Source organism: Dunckerocampus dactyliophorus, chromosome 15 (genome assembly GCF_027744805.1).
Source record: "Dunckerocampus dactyliophorus isolate RoL2022-P2 chromosome 15, RoL_Ddac_1.1, whole genome shotgun sequence".
Classification (NCBI taxonomy): domain Eukaryota; kingdom Metazoa; phylum Chordata; class Actinopteri; order Syngnathiformes; family Syngnathidae; genus Dunckerocampus; species Dunckerocampus dactyliophorus.
In genome coordinates this window covers 20,811,553-20,827,621 of record NC_072833.1, presented here as the reverse complement: position 1 = coordinate 20,827,621, position 16,069 = coordinate 20,811,553, and the positions used below count along the sequence as shown (strand labels likewise).

General features: G+C 39.9%; 1 protein-coding gene across 7 annotated transcripts in view; it reads right to left on the bottom strand.

The window, feature by feature from the left end:
• sorcs2 (sortilin-related VPS10 domain containing receptor 2) overlaps positions 1 to 16,069 on the bottom strand; it is a 206,508-nt gene that overhangs the window by 74,308 nt on the left and 116,131 nt on the right. The window contains exon 1 of one of the 7 annotated variants that reach the window (XM_054752883.1): positions 1,184 to 9,408. The exons of the other annotated variants lie outside the window; for them this stretch is intronic. Coding sequence (XP_054608858.1) covers positions 1,184 to 1,282 — 99 coding nt within the window. The 5' untranslated portion in view covers positions 1,283 to 9,408. Of the gene's footprint in view, positions 1 to 1,183; positions 9,409 to 16,069 lie in introns of those variants that run through there. 7 annotated transcript variants of the gene reach the window in all.

Sequence of the window (16,069 nt, the reverse complement as noted above, 5' to 3'; positions counted from 1 at the left end):
ATTTTTTGACATTAAGTTGTATGACATCTCCATCAGCAGCGTAGTGCATCAACGGTGACTTACCCCCGTCCCGTGAGTCTAGTTCGGGTCAGAGATCCATGATGAGGAACGTAGTTCCGCTTAGTTGCTGAGGCCACTTAAGTAAAGACTTTAGCTTCTCAAAACGAAATGCGTTCAAAAGAGTAATATATTTGCATCACAAAAATGCCTCCTCAAAAAAAGACCTCACAAATCACTCCCCGTTATACTGTATTTGACTCCCACCGTATCCCTGCGCACTGCTGCCTGTGCATTCTGGTGTATGTGATAAAGAAGCCGAACTCTTTACTTAAATGGCCCCAGCAACTAAGCGGAACTACGTTCCTAGGTCCTATCAATAATAGATAAACAGCTTTTTTTATTAAGTATTATCAATCATGAACGATCAGACTTCATTCCAAATAGAGACCGGAAAACTAATATAAAGGACTTGTACTTCTTCAACACAATATGCAAAAAAGCACTTGACTGATTGAATTGTCTTATTTATATAACATACTTGAAATACTGTATATTTAATTTCCCAGAAGTATTTATTAATGTGGTAAAAACATTTTATATGGTTCCAAAAGCGTAGTGTTTATAAATGGCATTTTATCAGAACCACTCATTAAGTAGAGGTTGTACTTATCTGCAGTAAGGATTTCACAATACCAGAATTTCAGTCGTCATGACCAATACCGATGATTTTCCCCGACTCTTGATACTTATTCGATACCACAATAACTGTTTCAAACTGTCAAGCATTTATGAACACTGTGCTTCAAAAAACTTTGTATACAGAATTGAAATTGCAGTAGCAGCTGCCAAGAGTAACTATACATTCAAAAACGAGCAGCAGTGGCCTGGAGACTCCCGGTATCTAAAAACAAACAATACTGTGCTCATAATAATGCTAATAAAGAGAGAGCAGAGAGCATATCATAATGTTACTATCATGACGGTATTCTTATACTATTGACTAACCATCTCTGCCCACAAGCATAGTAAGACGGCACTCAAGCCCAAATAACATGTAAAGGGGCGCATTTAGTTATTTGGAGGTCCCCAATGGCATTGGGGACCTCCACGCCCTTGTACTGCACTGACAAACGTTTTTTTTTTTTGTTTAATTTTACTTGATAGTAAACTGAAACTTACTTACCTTGAATTCTTTAAACAAGTCGAGGTGCATTTCTTTCAGGTGGTTCGGTAAGTTCAAAGTCTTTCCTCTTTTGGTTTGAAAACTTTGGAGGCACCGCATGCATGTTGTTTTTTGTGACTTTATAATTGCACCACATTCATCCGCCTCGAATGCCAAGTATCTCCACACGTGACTCCTTCTACCTGGTTTATTGATAAATAAACCTAGTTGATTTTCTTTCCCCGTGTTAGTTAAGCATTTTTTTTACAAGACATCAGGCGTTCTTCTTCGACGCTGACTGCCGAGAAAACAATCAACTAATGCTCAGAAAACAAGTCCAAAACGACAGACAACCTGGGAATTTGCAAGCTACTTCACAAAAAACAAGCCCAAAGTGGCTTATAATAAGCAGACTTAGCAACACTGCTGCTCAGTTGCCGCAATGCTCATACGCGGAAGCACACGTCAGTTAGAGTGAATACGGCTCGACGAGGGAGATTGGATAGTCGATACTGTCGATACCTAAAAGCGCCAGTATCAACATTCGAACATCGCTCACTCACTCGATCGTGTTTTTTCCTAAATTAATTGGTTAATAAATCATCCTTGGTTGACTATGGACTATTATTAGTCCCCAAATACTGAAAGACAAGTTATATATGTAGTATTGTGATCACCTTGCGTTAGTAATGCTACACTGATGATACATGACATTATAGTGGATTACATTTACACTGAATGGGATCAGCCATGGCATGTCCGACATAGTTAAAAGAAGTTCTCCTTCATATGAAAGTGGTAAGTTTTTTTGCTTCTTACTTTGTCCTTCTTCCCCACTCCGTTTGGAACCCTTTCTTAAGTTTAGAATAAGTAATTTTGATGTTAACTGGTTAGCTCGGTAGCATGCTATGTTTAAAGCAGCGTCTGACTTATGTCCCTGCAGTGATCCCGTAGCCTGCGCATTAGCAATGTGGTGTAAACAAATAATAATAGGAGCGTAAAGGTGATTATAGGAGCGTTATTTTATGTATACAGGGCTCTAATAATGGTAAAAATCGCATTTAGAAAGTCAAACAGGTTCTTCTATGCTCTAACTACAAAAATATTCAATTTATTAATACTGACTCATACTTTGCAGAAATTCACTTTATGCAGTTGGATCTGGAACCAATCAACAACGATAAACGGGGAACGAAAAGCAAAAAACTGTTAAAATGCAGTATGGAGGAAAATATTTGATGCCTTACAGCCTATAACAATTTAAACCACTGGGTATGATATGTTTATTTGTTTCAGACATGTGTAACAAGTTACATGAAGGAACATCATATGGTAACATTTGCACAATTCAACATGTCTGAAAAGGAGTAGGAAGAAGCAGAGCCCATATTTAATCCTACCCCTTCCCCATGTCTATTAGTGTTAATTTATTCACACCATAACTTTTACTTTTTGACACTTACAATATTTCACTTCACTGACATTTGTCATTTACATTTTTCCCACTTCCTGTATGAAATGATGATGTTAAAAAAATCAAGAAGCAAATAGGAGATGATACTATAAACCTTGTGCAGTATTAAGAGAATAAATAAAATTAGAAAAATGCTAAATTGTTAATAATAAATCTGAATACATTTTGAATTTGTTAAATAAAATAAAACATTGAGGATGTTGACTTCAAAGCTGTATCAAGTCTTTGAGTGTTATGTCTTTCATTTCCTTGTAGTCAAAGTGATGTCATCTTCAATTTTTGTTCAGTTCTTTGATATCTTTGACAACAAAGTACTGTGGCTTCTTTCGGTCCTTCATTTAACTTTAAAAGATTTTGCAGTTGGCATTCCAAGTGTCAAACCTGTCTTAGCGGCCACCTTTATAGAACGCCACCTGCCTATAGCAGCCACTGAAAAATCCCCCGCAGCAAATTTACATGTTATAGACCCTGTGTATAGCAGTCACCTGTCCAATGCAGCCAGAGGCCACCCATTTTGTCTCCCTTGGTCAATATCTGACCGCATATAGCGGCCAAATTACCAACTCAAGTAGAAGCTTCATGCACGAAAAAGTTTTGTTTTTCAATCAATGAAGCCGTCGTGTGTAGACTTTAATTACTGAGTCCTAGCTCAGTCACAATCATTCACAAGATCCACACAAACTGTCAGTTGTTCCACATAAAAAAGCTGTCTTCTTTTGAGCTTGCTATTTCCTGGTCAAACATGTAACTTTGAGAGCATTTGCACCAAAACATTACCGCAAAGTAGGCTGGGAACAGGACGTTCTCCCAGCGACGCTACAATAAAAAAAAAAACATACGCTAGCATGCATGCGGCAGCGGGAGCAAAACTGAGTTCGGTTGTACTTAATTGAAGTATTTTAGAATGTACTCACGTTATTTTTGATCAATCCTCATCCACAAATCCATCAAAGTCCTCATCTTCTGTATTCGACACAAACAAAGCCGTCTTCTTTTCCGTTCGCTACTAGTCTGTTAACTTGTCAGTGTTATTCAGCTCCGAAGCAAAGAAGGAAACTTCTCCTGTTGCTTCTGCCAACTTTTATTTATTGAACGCGGCCACCAGACAGCAGCTCAGAACACACACACATCTCTCAGCATCGTCTCTCCTTCCTGCTTGCCCACAAGGCAAAGGTTAAACAAGCCCCACTACATAGCTGTCCAGCCAATGCCTGTAACAAGTGACACCGTTTATTTCCTGGTGCGCACTGGTCAATACTGTAATGCCGCTTGTTGTGGGGAAGGAGATACTCACGTCGCCGATGCACTTTAATGGCTTTATTAACAGCGGAGAACACTACAGGACTTTACATCCACGCCAACATAAACACACTTCCCAACTCTCTCGAAACTCACAGCGAGCACTGAGCCTAGCTCTCCTGCTCGGGACGCCCACCGTCACTTTCTGATGAACTAAAGCTGTAATGACACTCTGCCGTATAAAAAGTAAAATATAAAAAAGAAGCGTAAGACATTACTAGCACAGCTTTGTTCTGTGGGTTATTAAGCCTCTAGCTTCCTTTTAGTAAGTAAAAACCTTGGCTATGATTGCTCTACATTGTCATGTAGACCTACAAAGTACACTTGGAAGAACAAGAGGTGAATAAATGTATTGCAACTGATGTGAAACTGATGAGGGGTAGAATTAAATAAGCTTTGCTTCTTCCTACTCCTTTTTGGACATGCAAAATTGTGAATTGTACTATGTGATGTGCTACTGTTTGACTCATATGCTTGTTCAGGATGAATTAAAACCATGAACCATGATAATAACAAGCCTAGTAGTGCTGTACAACTTTTTTTTCTTTTTTTTCCTCTACTGGTCAGCATTCAAACTTGACGCCAACCTGTCTATAGAGGCCAACTGTGTATAGCGGCCACTTTTGCAGACTCCCTCTAGTGGCCGCTATAGACAAGTTTGACTGTACCTTGAATTTTCCTGCTTCCTTAAATTGTGTGCCTGAAGTGCCTTGAATTTTCCTGCTTCCTTAAGTTGCATGCCTTCTTGGCGAAGTCAGCATTACGTTTTGTCAGATGCTCATTGATGTAGGCGTTTGTTTATTTCAGGTTACTCGTCTGCCTCAGCCTTGCTACCTTGTTTTTCCTGTTGTTGGACTTTATGATGACAGGTGTTGTGTTGTTATTCTTGGCAAACATTGGGATGCATGTATTCATGTTGTTGACATCCACATCCATCCTCGTTTGACTGCAGAAAATTGGTCACCTGATCTGTAGGAGCAACATCTTGCCCTCCTCTGTTGTCACCTGCACTGGCATAATACATGCGTGTTACGTACCTTCACTGGCCAAACACCTGCTTATTATGTAAAGCCCAGTCACAATTACTTTGTTCAATGCGTGTCGACTGCTCGAAATCATCCACTATTTGATGCCTTAACAGTCCGTCTGACCAATTGAAAAGCAATCCATCGCTATCTGGAGCTAAATATAATATTTTCTAGACGTTGTGGGCACCAAGGGGTCTGGGTGAATGTGTGGATGAATAGCAGGGGTAGGAGGTAGTCAATGTTTTGCAAGTCTCAAGTTGTTTTTTTTTCTCTTTGTTGTTGACCGGAAAGGACGCTCATGGCAAAAGCTCTGCTGTCGCTACTGAAGATTTTAACTATTTGACGCTTTCCTGAATACACGTTGGGAACACAAGATCAGAAGAGCTTGCTGACACCCTCAACTTGAACTCGGACCGGCGAGAGGTACGGATTCCTTAAAATAAAATCTGCTAATCTGCTAACTCCTGAATTACAAAGCGGTTGTCTAGCAGCACCGTCAAACAAAAAGCAAAATGATACTAGCCCTCGAAACCCGGGTCCACAATCAGAAATAGGGCCAAACATGCTGCTGAATGAGAAGGATTTGATAGTATATGATGCCTTGAAGGATGTAACGAAAGCAACTGGAAAAGCAACAGCAGGAAACTCGCACAAACTGTAGCACTAATAAGGCAAGCTCTAAGAGGAAGCAGAGAAAGATTCAACTTGCTTGAATCGCCTATGGCAGACTTTACATCAAGCTAAATGGAGGACCAGAAGAGGCCAGACTGCTTGATGTCAAATATATTAAGGATCTGGATAAATATTGAGGATCACATGCCCATGACAACAAGGAAAATTGAAGATATAACCCACAAACAAAGAACAATGCAGTTGGAAGGATTACATTCATCAACATTTGACATCACTATCTCCTTGCAAGGGCCCGCTCAACAAGAAGTACTGAAATTAGGAAGCCACGTATCTACATTCAAAGATACTCACAATACAACACGAAAGACTGCAAGACAGGAAGACGTGGAAGTGGATCCGGGCAACAGCAAAGGAAAAATAATTACATTTTTTTTTTTTAATATAAAAAAAATATTAGAAACAACTGAGGAACATTCAATTATATATTGATCTACAAACCTTTACTGTACCATAACGCAATTTGTCTGTCAAACTTAAAGAAAAATCGTTGTTTTTATTATCAGTGTCAACATTTTAGCTTTTTCTAGTTACATAACTAGAAAAAGCTAATATGTTTTGCCCTGGCTCTTGGGTTGTTTATTTTATTGAAGTAATGAGACATGTTCCACAGATGGCCCCTGGGCCACACTTTGGACACTCATGCGTGTGTGGCGAGTCTGACTGTCTTGGTGTGCTCAAATTCTGTCTTGTTGGTTCTGTCGCTGCAAGGGTTGAGCTGCATTGTGAGGGGTTTATGCAGCTTTCAGATCGGCATCAAACTGGCATTGCAGGGCAGTATTTATGCTCGGAGGTGCGCGTGGCTGATACAAGCAAGAAATACTTCCTTTCACTTTGAATGCACACCACGACTCGCTAAATATAGCGACCATGTCGCTAAATTGTCAACACAGATGTGTTCTACGCATGAGGTGTGTTATGGAGCAAAACCAGTGATCGCTGGAGCTTGTAATGTAAATGTAAATAAGTGTAAAACTGCTTGTCTCCTGTCCTGCACTCTTATTTTGGCGGGTCGCACTTTCTCCGGGGAGGAAGTGGCAGCCGCATCATGTCTGGTGGCAGCGCAGCTGCGTAAGATTATCGTCGGTGGCGGTTAAAAGGACAGAACTTTGGTACGTGCGGCGCTGGTTGATTGTCATTGCGCCTCGTCTCCGATCCGGAGCTGTCACCTAAGGATTTGACTCACGTGTTGTACTTCGTCCATGTTATTTCACCCACAGAGCTTTTCCCTCTGTCGCTTTTTGTTTGCACCTTTGCAACTGTGAGTACCTGTAACTGCTTGAGCACATTAAAGTATTTTTATTTGCTAGTCGCTGCTTCTTCTCTGCATTCTGGGGGTCAAGTTTCCGACAGCTCTGCCAAAACGTGACATTATACAGTATTATCATTCACAGTAGAGAACACAGTAGAGTGTGATTGCTTCTGGCTGTAGCTTTTCTCCAAACAAGAAATCTTGTCATGTTTTAATCTTGCCACCCATAGTGGGAAGTAGGAAGTGTCATATGTTGCTTTACTATGGTATTTTATAAGTTGTTCAGTTTCCTCTGAATTGGTAGATGTGTTCCTGGGATTTTTTTTTTGGACAATAAAGAAAATGTTTTTGCATGTGAAACTATAATTATATAACTAATGTGTTTTGTGTTAACAACAACTACAGAGTCAACCGTTGATGACATCGACGTGCTACGGAGCTGACTTCCGGTTCCTATTTCCATGTGTCCACAAGCTAATAAGCGAGGGAGCGTTTTTTGAAGCAGTGCATGCTGAAGGTCTGTTAGCAGGTGTGTTCCGACCAATTACAGACTTTAATAAATATCAGTTTTTAAGTTAGTTACGAACCTAAAAACTTGACCAATATAGTTGTAAACTGAGTCAACTTTTATTTTGTAATTTTTAGTTGATTACATATTATTTATGTGTAGCTGCTGTTATTATTATTATGCAATTATTTAGTATTTGCAGGTTTTATGTTTGCATGCAGACAAATTATTGTAGTCAAATCATCAGTTGGATGCAAGACTGTGTGCAACCTTTTTTTTTTGTAAAATGCTACATCTGTCATACATGTTGTTAGCAGCTCACAATTGTTGATTTTACAGTAATTAGCCCATTTTAACTTTGATAAAAACGTTTTGAACAAAGTTAATGTCATAATAGATGTCACTTGTGTTTTATGTTCCATCCATCCATTTTCGATACTGCTTCTTTCTCATAAGGGTCGCGGGGGCATGCTGGAGCCTATCCCAGCTGACTTCGGGCTGATTGGACTGGTCGCCAGCCAATCACATATAGACAAACAACCATTCATTCACACTCACATTCATACCTATGGACAATTTAGAGTCACCAATTAACCTCACCTGCATGTTTTTGGAATGTGGGAGGAAGCCGGAGTACCCGGAGAAAACCCATGCGCACACGGGGAGAACACACAGAAAACTCCACACAGAAATGCCCAGGGGAGAATCGGACCAAGGTCTTTCCAATCTCCAAGCTGTTACTGTGTTGGCCAACGTGCTAACCACTCAACCAACATGCGGCCGTGTTTTATGTTACTTCTCTTAATTCACTTGGATAGTTTGATCCTTGATTGATGGAGTAGTGTGGGTTTCATAAGCTGACAAATTCAAATGATTTATGTTGTAACAGAGCAACAAGTAAAGATATTTTTTTTCTATGCAACTGTAATGTTTGTCACTTGAAAAAATTAATAAATTTAGAGTTATTTAACATTAAGGAGTTGTTACGTTTATTTTCCATTACATTCGATTACATTTAGTTTTATTTATAAGTTACATCTGGCCCTTAGAGGACAGCCATTATGTCGATGTGGCCCTAAGTGAAAATGTGTTTGACACCCCTGACATAAGATATTGTTCCTATTTGTGCACTTGATGGTGACTCATGAGACCAACCCTCGATTTGCAAGTCCTTTGGCAGACACGGCATTTAGTAGTCCCTGGAGGAAGAAAGGAGCTGGTTATGCTTTCACCCTCTTTCCTTTTCTCTCTTCATTTGTTGGCATCTCATCGTAGACTTTCTTCATAATGGATGATGCCTACACTAACAACACAAGCTGATGTCAGACAATCATGGCCTCGATACGAGTATAGCTGGCATCCTTTAATGATCTACGTGTAAGTAGACCTAACTGAAGGACAATGGTTGTTAAATATGATGAGTACTGCACACTAAAAAGGTCAATATTCACAGTTTGTTGTACTGTGGCTGTTACATGATGGTTAATCACACCGCAGTTTGCGATGATGCTGACACCTCTGCCAATCATCTCCAAGCACAACCTTCAGTCCCCATTAGAGTGTCAGTCTGTCAATCAAGCTGCCTGGGGAGGAGCTGCCAGAGGGTTTACGTACACAACCAATCAATCAATCAGACAGAGAGACAGGTTATAACGGTTCATAACAACCATGGTAGGGGTGCAACCATTCCTTGAATAATTTGAGTACTTCGATTACAACAAATAAGCAAGGATTTTATCCTGCCTCAAATAGCTAACGTCACCAGTGGGTTTACGTCACCCACGCTGAGGATGAAGAAGGAAGCGGATGCATGATGGCGCGGGAAGACTGAATAGGGCTCTATAATTTCTGCATTAACGGAATTACGGAATTGGCCAATAAAAACTGAATCTACTGTTAAACGTGGAATCTCGTGGATATTGACATACAGACCAGATAAAAATCTTAAGACCGGTTGAAAAATAGGTTGTTTATCACTTGATAAAAACTTTAAGACTACAGACGATAAAAGGCAAAATCTACTAAAAATTTTCATTTTCTGTCAGGCATTCACACTGTCATGCCCTCCTGATGGCTAAAGCTAAGAAGCTTTCTCTTTTTGAACATGGTCTGATTGTTGAGCTGCGTAAGCAAGGCCTCTCGCAGCGTGCCATTGCTGCTGAGGTTGGGTGCAGTAAATCAGTCATTCTACATTTTTTGAAAGATCCTAAGCATTATGGAACAAAAAAGTCAAGTGGTAGACCCAAAAAAATCACACCTGCGCTGAGCCGGAGGATCCGATTGGCTGTCCATCAAGACACAGGGCGGTCTTTGACCCAAATTAAGGCCCTTACTGGTGCCGACTGCAGCATAATAACCATCAGACGGCATCTGCGGGAAAAGGGTTTAAAAAACAAAAAACTAATTCAAAGACCTCGTCTTGTAAATGTGTAAATGTAAATGTAACCTTGACGGTCCAGATGGCTTCCAACGTTACTGGCATGACAAGGAGTTCCCACCTGACATGTTTTCTACCTGGCACAGTGGAGGGAGGTCCATCATGATCTGGGGTGCTTTTTTATTCAGTGGAACACAGGAGCTTCAGGTGGTGCAGGATCGTCAAACGGTGGCTGCTTACGTGCAGATGTTGCAGCGGGCATCCCTCATGACTGAGGGCCCTCGTCTGTGTGGTAACAGCTGGGTTTTTCAACAGGACAACGCTGCAGTTCACAATGCTCGCTTGACCAAGGACTTCTTCAGGGAGAATATCATCATTCTTTTGGACCATCTTGCATGTTCCCCTCATTTAAATCCCATAGAGAACATTTGGGGATGGATGGCAAGGGAAGTTTATAAAAATGGCTGTCAGTTCCAGACAGTTGATGCCCTTCATGAAGCCATCTTCACCACTTGGAGCAATGTTCCCACTAGCCTCCTGGAAACACTCACCTCAAGCATGCCCCAACGACTTTTATAAGTGATTAACAAGAACGGTGGAGCTACTCATTACTGAGTCCTACTGAGAAAATTTTTTGTTCTGGTTTGGAGAGTTCTTTGTTATTTTTTTGAGGGATGGTCTTAAACATTTGATCAGCTGATAAACAGCCTATTTCAGTTTACCGTAAAGCACCGTATATAAACCGCACTTTTTTTCCACTGGTAAGAAGCAAAAAATCAGGGTGCGGTTTATACACGATGACAGGTCTGTGACCAGACGCAGAAATTGCCGAGAAGTCCATTTTAGAATAGCCGTCTGTGGGTCACACAGTTGCTTTGACTTTAGTGCCCTCTGCTGTACAGTTGCTGAAAATGCTAGCATATGCAACTAACTTATCTGACTGCTGTCTGTATTTTCAGACAGTGAAACCATCTCAAGATTCAAGAGATTCAAGATTCAAGAGAGTTTTATGTCATGTGCATGGTAAAACAGCAGTGCAATGAACTATGCAATGCAATGAAAAAATACTATGCAATGAAAATCTTATTCTGTTCATTCTCCCAAGAAAAGAAAGAAAACACAAGAAAGAATAAGAACATAAGAAACATAAACACAGAAACATATATACCAATAAATTAAGCAACAACAAAAAGAAGAGACATTAATACAAATAAATAAATAAATAAATAAATAAATAAATAAAGTATTATGAGTGTGTGTTGAGTGCGGCATGTGTGAGTGCTTTGTTGAGAAGCCTGATGGCCTGTGGGTAAAAGCTGTTTGCCAGCCTTGTGGTCCTGGACTTCAAACTCCTGTAGCGTCTGCCTGACGGTAGGAGTGTGAATAATGAGTGTTGTGGATGTGTGCTGTCCTTGATGAGGTTGTTTGTTCTTCGTAGGACTCTAGATTTATAAATGTCTTGAGGGGACAATGTTCTGTGAGGTCTTGATCACCCGCTGGAGTGCCTTCCTATCACGTGTTGTACAGTTACCGTACCAAACAGTGAGGCGGTAAGGACACTTTCGATAGTGCATCTGTAGAAGCAACTCAGGATTGTGGTGGACATGCCAAATTTCCTCAGTCTCCTCAGGAAGTACAGTCTCTTTTGGGACTTTTTGATAGTTTGTTGAGTGTTGTGAGACCAGGTGAGGTCCTCGCTGATGTGTGTGCCAAGGAACTTGAAGGTTTTCACCCTCTCCACCTCAGTCTCATCAATAAACAGGGGTCTATGCGGCTCCTTTTCCCTTGTTCTTGGGTTGATGATCATCTCTTTAGTCTTATCTGTATTGAGAAGGAGATCGTTATCACGACACCAAGCTATGAGGTCCGCCACCTCTCTTCTGTATGATGTTTCAACACCACCAGTGATCAGTCCGATGACTGTAGTGTCATCCGCAAATTTAATGATGCTGGTGTTGTTCTGGGAGGCCACGCAATCGTAGGTGAAGAGCGTGTAGAGGAGCGGACTCAGCACACACCCCTGTGGGGTCCCAGTGCTCACAATTCTTGAGCTGGATGTGCGGTTGTGGACTCTGACTGACTGGGGTCTGCCTGTTAGAAAGTTAAACACCCAGTTACAGAGGGAGGGAGACAGGCCAAGTGTGAGGAGCTTATCTGTGAGTTTGTGGGGGCTGACTGTATTAAAAGCAGAGCTATAGTCTATAAATAGCATTCTGACGTATGTGTCCTGGCCCTGTAGGTGAGAAAGGGCTGTGTGGATGGCAGTGTTGACTGCATCATCCGTGGACCGGTTCTGGCAGTATGCAAACTGTAGAGGGTCCACAGTTGCCGGGATGCTCTTTTTGATGTGGGTCATGACTATTCTTTCAAAGCACTTCATAACAATAGGAGTGAGTGCTATAGGGCGATAGTCATTCAAGCAGGTCACGTTGCTCTTCTTGGGTACGGGCACTATGGTGGTGGACTTAAAGCAGGTCGGTACAGATGCTTGTGCAAGCGACAGGTTAAATATGTCAGCAAGCACATCAGCTAGCTCTGATGAGCAAACCCTAAGTGCACGTCCTGAGATGTTGTCTGGGCTTGCTGCTTTTCGTGGGTTTGTTTTGTTCAGAACCCTGCGCACATCAGCTGATGTCACCATGAGAGGTGAGTCCTGTGTGCTCCCCAAGTTCAGCCACCCTCTCTGCTCATCAGGAGTTTGGGTGTCAAAGCGGGCATAGAACTCATTCAGCTCATCTGGAAGTGTGGTTTGGCTATCTCTATATACACTGAAGCTAACCTAAGCTTCCAATGTAAAATACAATACAACGTTGGAGTTTATTCAAATTCACACTGAAGCAATGCAATAAAACAATAGAGAAAAAGAGAAGCAGTGAAAGATAAGATATCAAAACATCTTTGATTTCTTCTTCTTCTTCTTCTTATTATTATGATTATTATTATTATTATTATTATTATTATTATTAATCTGTGCTTAGCCATAATATTAAAGATCTAGATGCCGAAGTTCAGATTTCTCCTTTCTTCTTTTTGAAATTGCTTAGTACCTTTTACGCATGTTGATTTGAGATGAAAGAGTTGGCAAGCATTTATGAACTAAACAGCCTGAAAATGGGGCTTGTTAATACACGAGTGCGGTTTATACACGCTGCTTTTCGGTCATTGAGCTTTACGGTAATTGTTGTTTTCAATAAATTACTTTTTCAAAGTGCTTTTTGTGTCACTCCCCCTTGTTGTTTTTGCATATTGTAGCTCTACTTAAAACCTCATTAAGATCCAAATGGGAAAAATGAAAATTCTAGCAATATTTGAACTGGCCTTAAGATTTTGATCAGGAGTGTATTGTGAACGAAATGTTGTAATTGTGATGAGAAGGAACGTTTGTATTAGGGGTGGGAATCACTTACAAAACTTACAAAAAAACTTCTGGCCTTCTCAAATAAGAGCGGCGCACATCCTGTAATACTGTAGCGGTAATAAAATAAGGGCGTCTTAAAAAAAGAAGCTTACCTTAATAAAACGATTGCAATTGAATCTGCAACTACAATTTCTTTAACCACACACACAGATACGATCGTTTGTTGATGATTCTGTAGCAAGGAAAAGTTCTATTGGGCAAAATTGTCCAATTTAAGGATTTTTGCGTTCATTTTATTCACAGACACATGCAAACACACAATCTATGGTGATAAAATATGTGTAAAAAGAAAAAAACAGAATAAAAGAAATTATAACAGAAAAAACGGAATTTAGAAAAAAGTAAAACGGATTTCACATGGCCCTAATTGAAGACGAGACTGAAAGCGACAAGGCAACGAAAGAGAAGGAAAACAAAATGAAAAAAACAGACAGAAAATGTGGCTAAACAGCAAGTTGAACACTGCGACGTGTATCCGTTTTAACGTGGCTCTTCAATACTACAACAGTACATCTTATATGTTGCATCATCTCCTCCCAAATGGAGAATGAAGATCCGAGACAAGGTAAAATTAAGTAGCGCAAATCAGCGACATTAAGGTTAATGTACATTACTAACATAACGTTAGTCGTGTGGAGGGCTAGCTTTCTCTTAATTTATCTTAATCCAATGTGTGGCAATTTATCACGATGGTAACGCAACTTCATACAGGATTTAGTTTCATCTGCAAAAACACGACGCTGTTAGTTAAGATGGAAAATAAAACATTTTAGCTCACGAATTATTAGCCGCTCAATTCAAGCTGACAATACTGTGTAATGGAACAAGGAAGTGCATGTCTCACTCACTGAGATGAGAATAATGTGTTCCACTACAAAAGGTGTCTTCATTTTACTTTGAACACTACAAAAAGTCAATATCTTATAAATAATATTTGTCTTATTTCTCGTCAGTCTGAACAGTCATCAACATCATGTAATATGTCATTTAGTCTTAGTAAAGTAATTATTATTTCTCTCCATTTCCAGTAAGTGTGGGATGTATAAATTCATCTATAAAAGCATGATCATGTAGTCCATCAGACCCTAGAAAATACAGTTTGTCTCTATGCACAATGTGAATTTAACATAGAAAACGGTTGATTATCTAAAAAATTCATCCGATTGGTCGTTCATTACTGAGTGAAACTTATTTTCTCTGTGTGTTTAGAATTGCTTTTTAACCAAGCACAAATATGTTTTTTCCGATTACTCAATTACTGCCCTAAAACACAGCTATTTATTACAAAATACGGCCATGGTGAGGAATGGGAGAAATCAGTGTGTGATGTGACTAACGTCTGGAGTAGCCACCTTTGCCTCACCTTGAATACCGCCCACGGACATGCCAAGTGTGAATACAGGCTGAGTGGCGTTGCATGGGTAGCAGGCATGCACCGTATGGAGGCAAAGTTCTTAATACATTTTATGCAATATCAGAGGCTATTATTATAAAACAGCAATGATTTGTGCATAATAATGTAGCATTCCCAGTGGGGGTGTTTAAATTGGAATATAGCGCTTTTTTCATATCAAACAATGTCAGCAACATCTCCATAGCAACCTGACAACCCTCCACGGACTCAGCCTAGTAAGGTCCCAATTATAATATGCACTCACATGCTGATTTCAGATGCATTTGGAACTGCAGGTGTACTGCAGGTGTACTGTATGGGCAAATGGATTCCAACTATTGACAGTATACATACCAAGCGCAGTATCAGTACCAGCTTTTTTTCAGCTTACTTTGTTTTTTTTCCTCTGATTGTTGATATCATTTCATTTATACGTTATACTGTTTACAAAGTCCTGCAGCATCGATACCAAGGGTAATCCTATTATGGAATTGATACTAGTGTGATGGGATTGATGTTTTTCAGTTCTCGTCTATGTTTATTTTCACATATATCATAGCTGTGTTAATGTGTTGATCCTTTTGTTACATTGTTGATGTTGATATATTGTTTACAAACTCAGGGAATAGTCCTTGGACACAGGAGGTCTTTGGAGGCAGAAAACCTAACTGTAGAATAAACACATGAACATGCAACATTAACATCCTGCAGTCACAAACTTCAGTAGGTGACAGACTTATGTAGAAAACTACAACATATTGTTCACATTTCATAAATGATTATGTGCTATACTGTATCTATTTAAGGTACAAGAAATTGAAATCCGGTTCCATACCCTGGACACATGGGACACAAACCGCATATACAGTCGTTTTTCACGGCTTCACTCTCCCATTTTTTTTTTCAAACATACAGTCATGGAAAAGATTCTTAGACCACCCTTTCTTCAGTTTATTGATTCATTTGAATGCCTTTGTTTGGACAAATATAACGATGATAACAAATATAGCTCATAAGAGCTTAATTTTAGAGCTGATATCTAGCAACTTCCATGGGTTTCTTGATGATAACCAAAATCACTTAAGTTCTTACATGAATAGCTATGGTATCGTGCTGCCAAAAACTGTAACTCTTATGAGCTATTTTTGTTGTCATTGTTATACAGGGTCAGGCAAAATGATCTGACACATTTGTAGGTTAAATAAAAGGCAAATAAAGTAAAGAAACAAGAAAGTGTTTTTTTTTTTCATATAATGCTATTTTGCTTTGTTTCTTTACAATGCCATCGTTTTTCGTTTCTTTTTCAGTTGCTGCCATGAATTGGACTGGTGAGCATCGCGCTTTCATTGTGGAAACGTTTATCAAAACAAACGAATCTGTAACTGCAACACAACGAGCATTCCGTTTGCACTTCAGTCTTGGTAGACATGATCCCGTCCCAGCGCGAAACACCATCTTGTTATGGGTT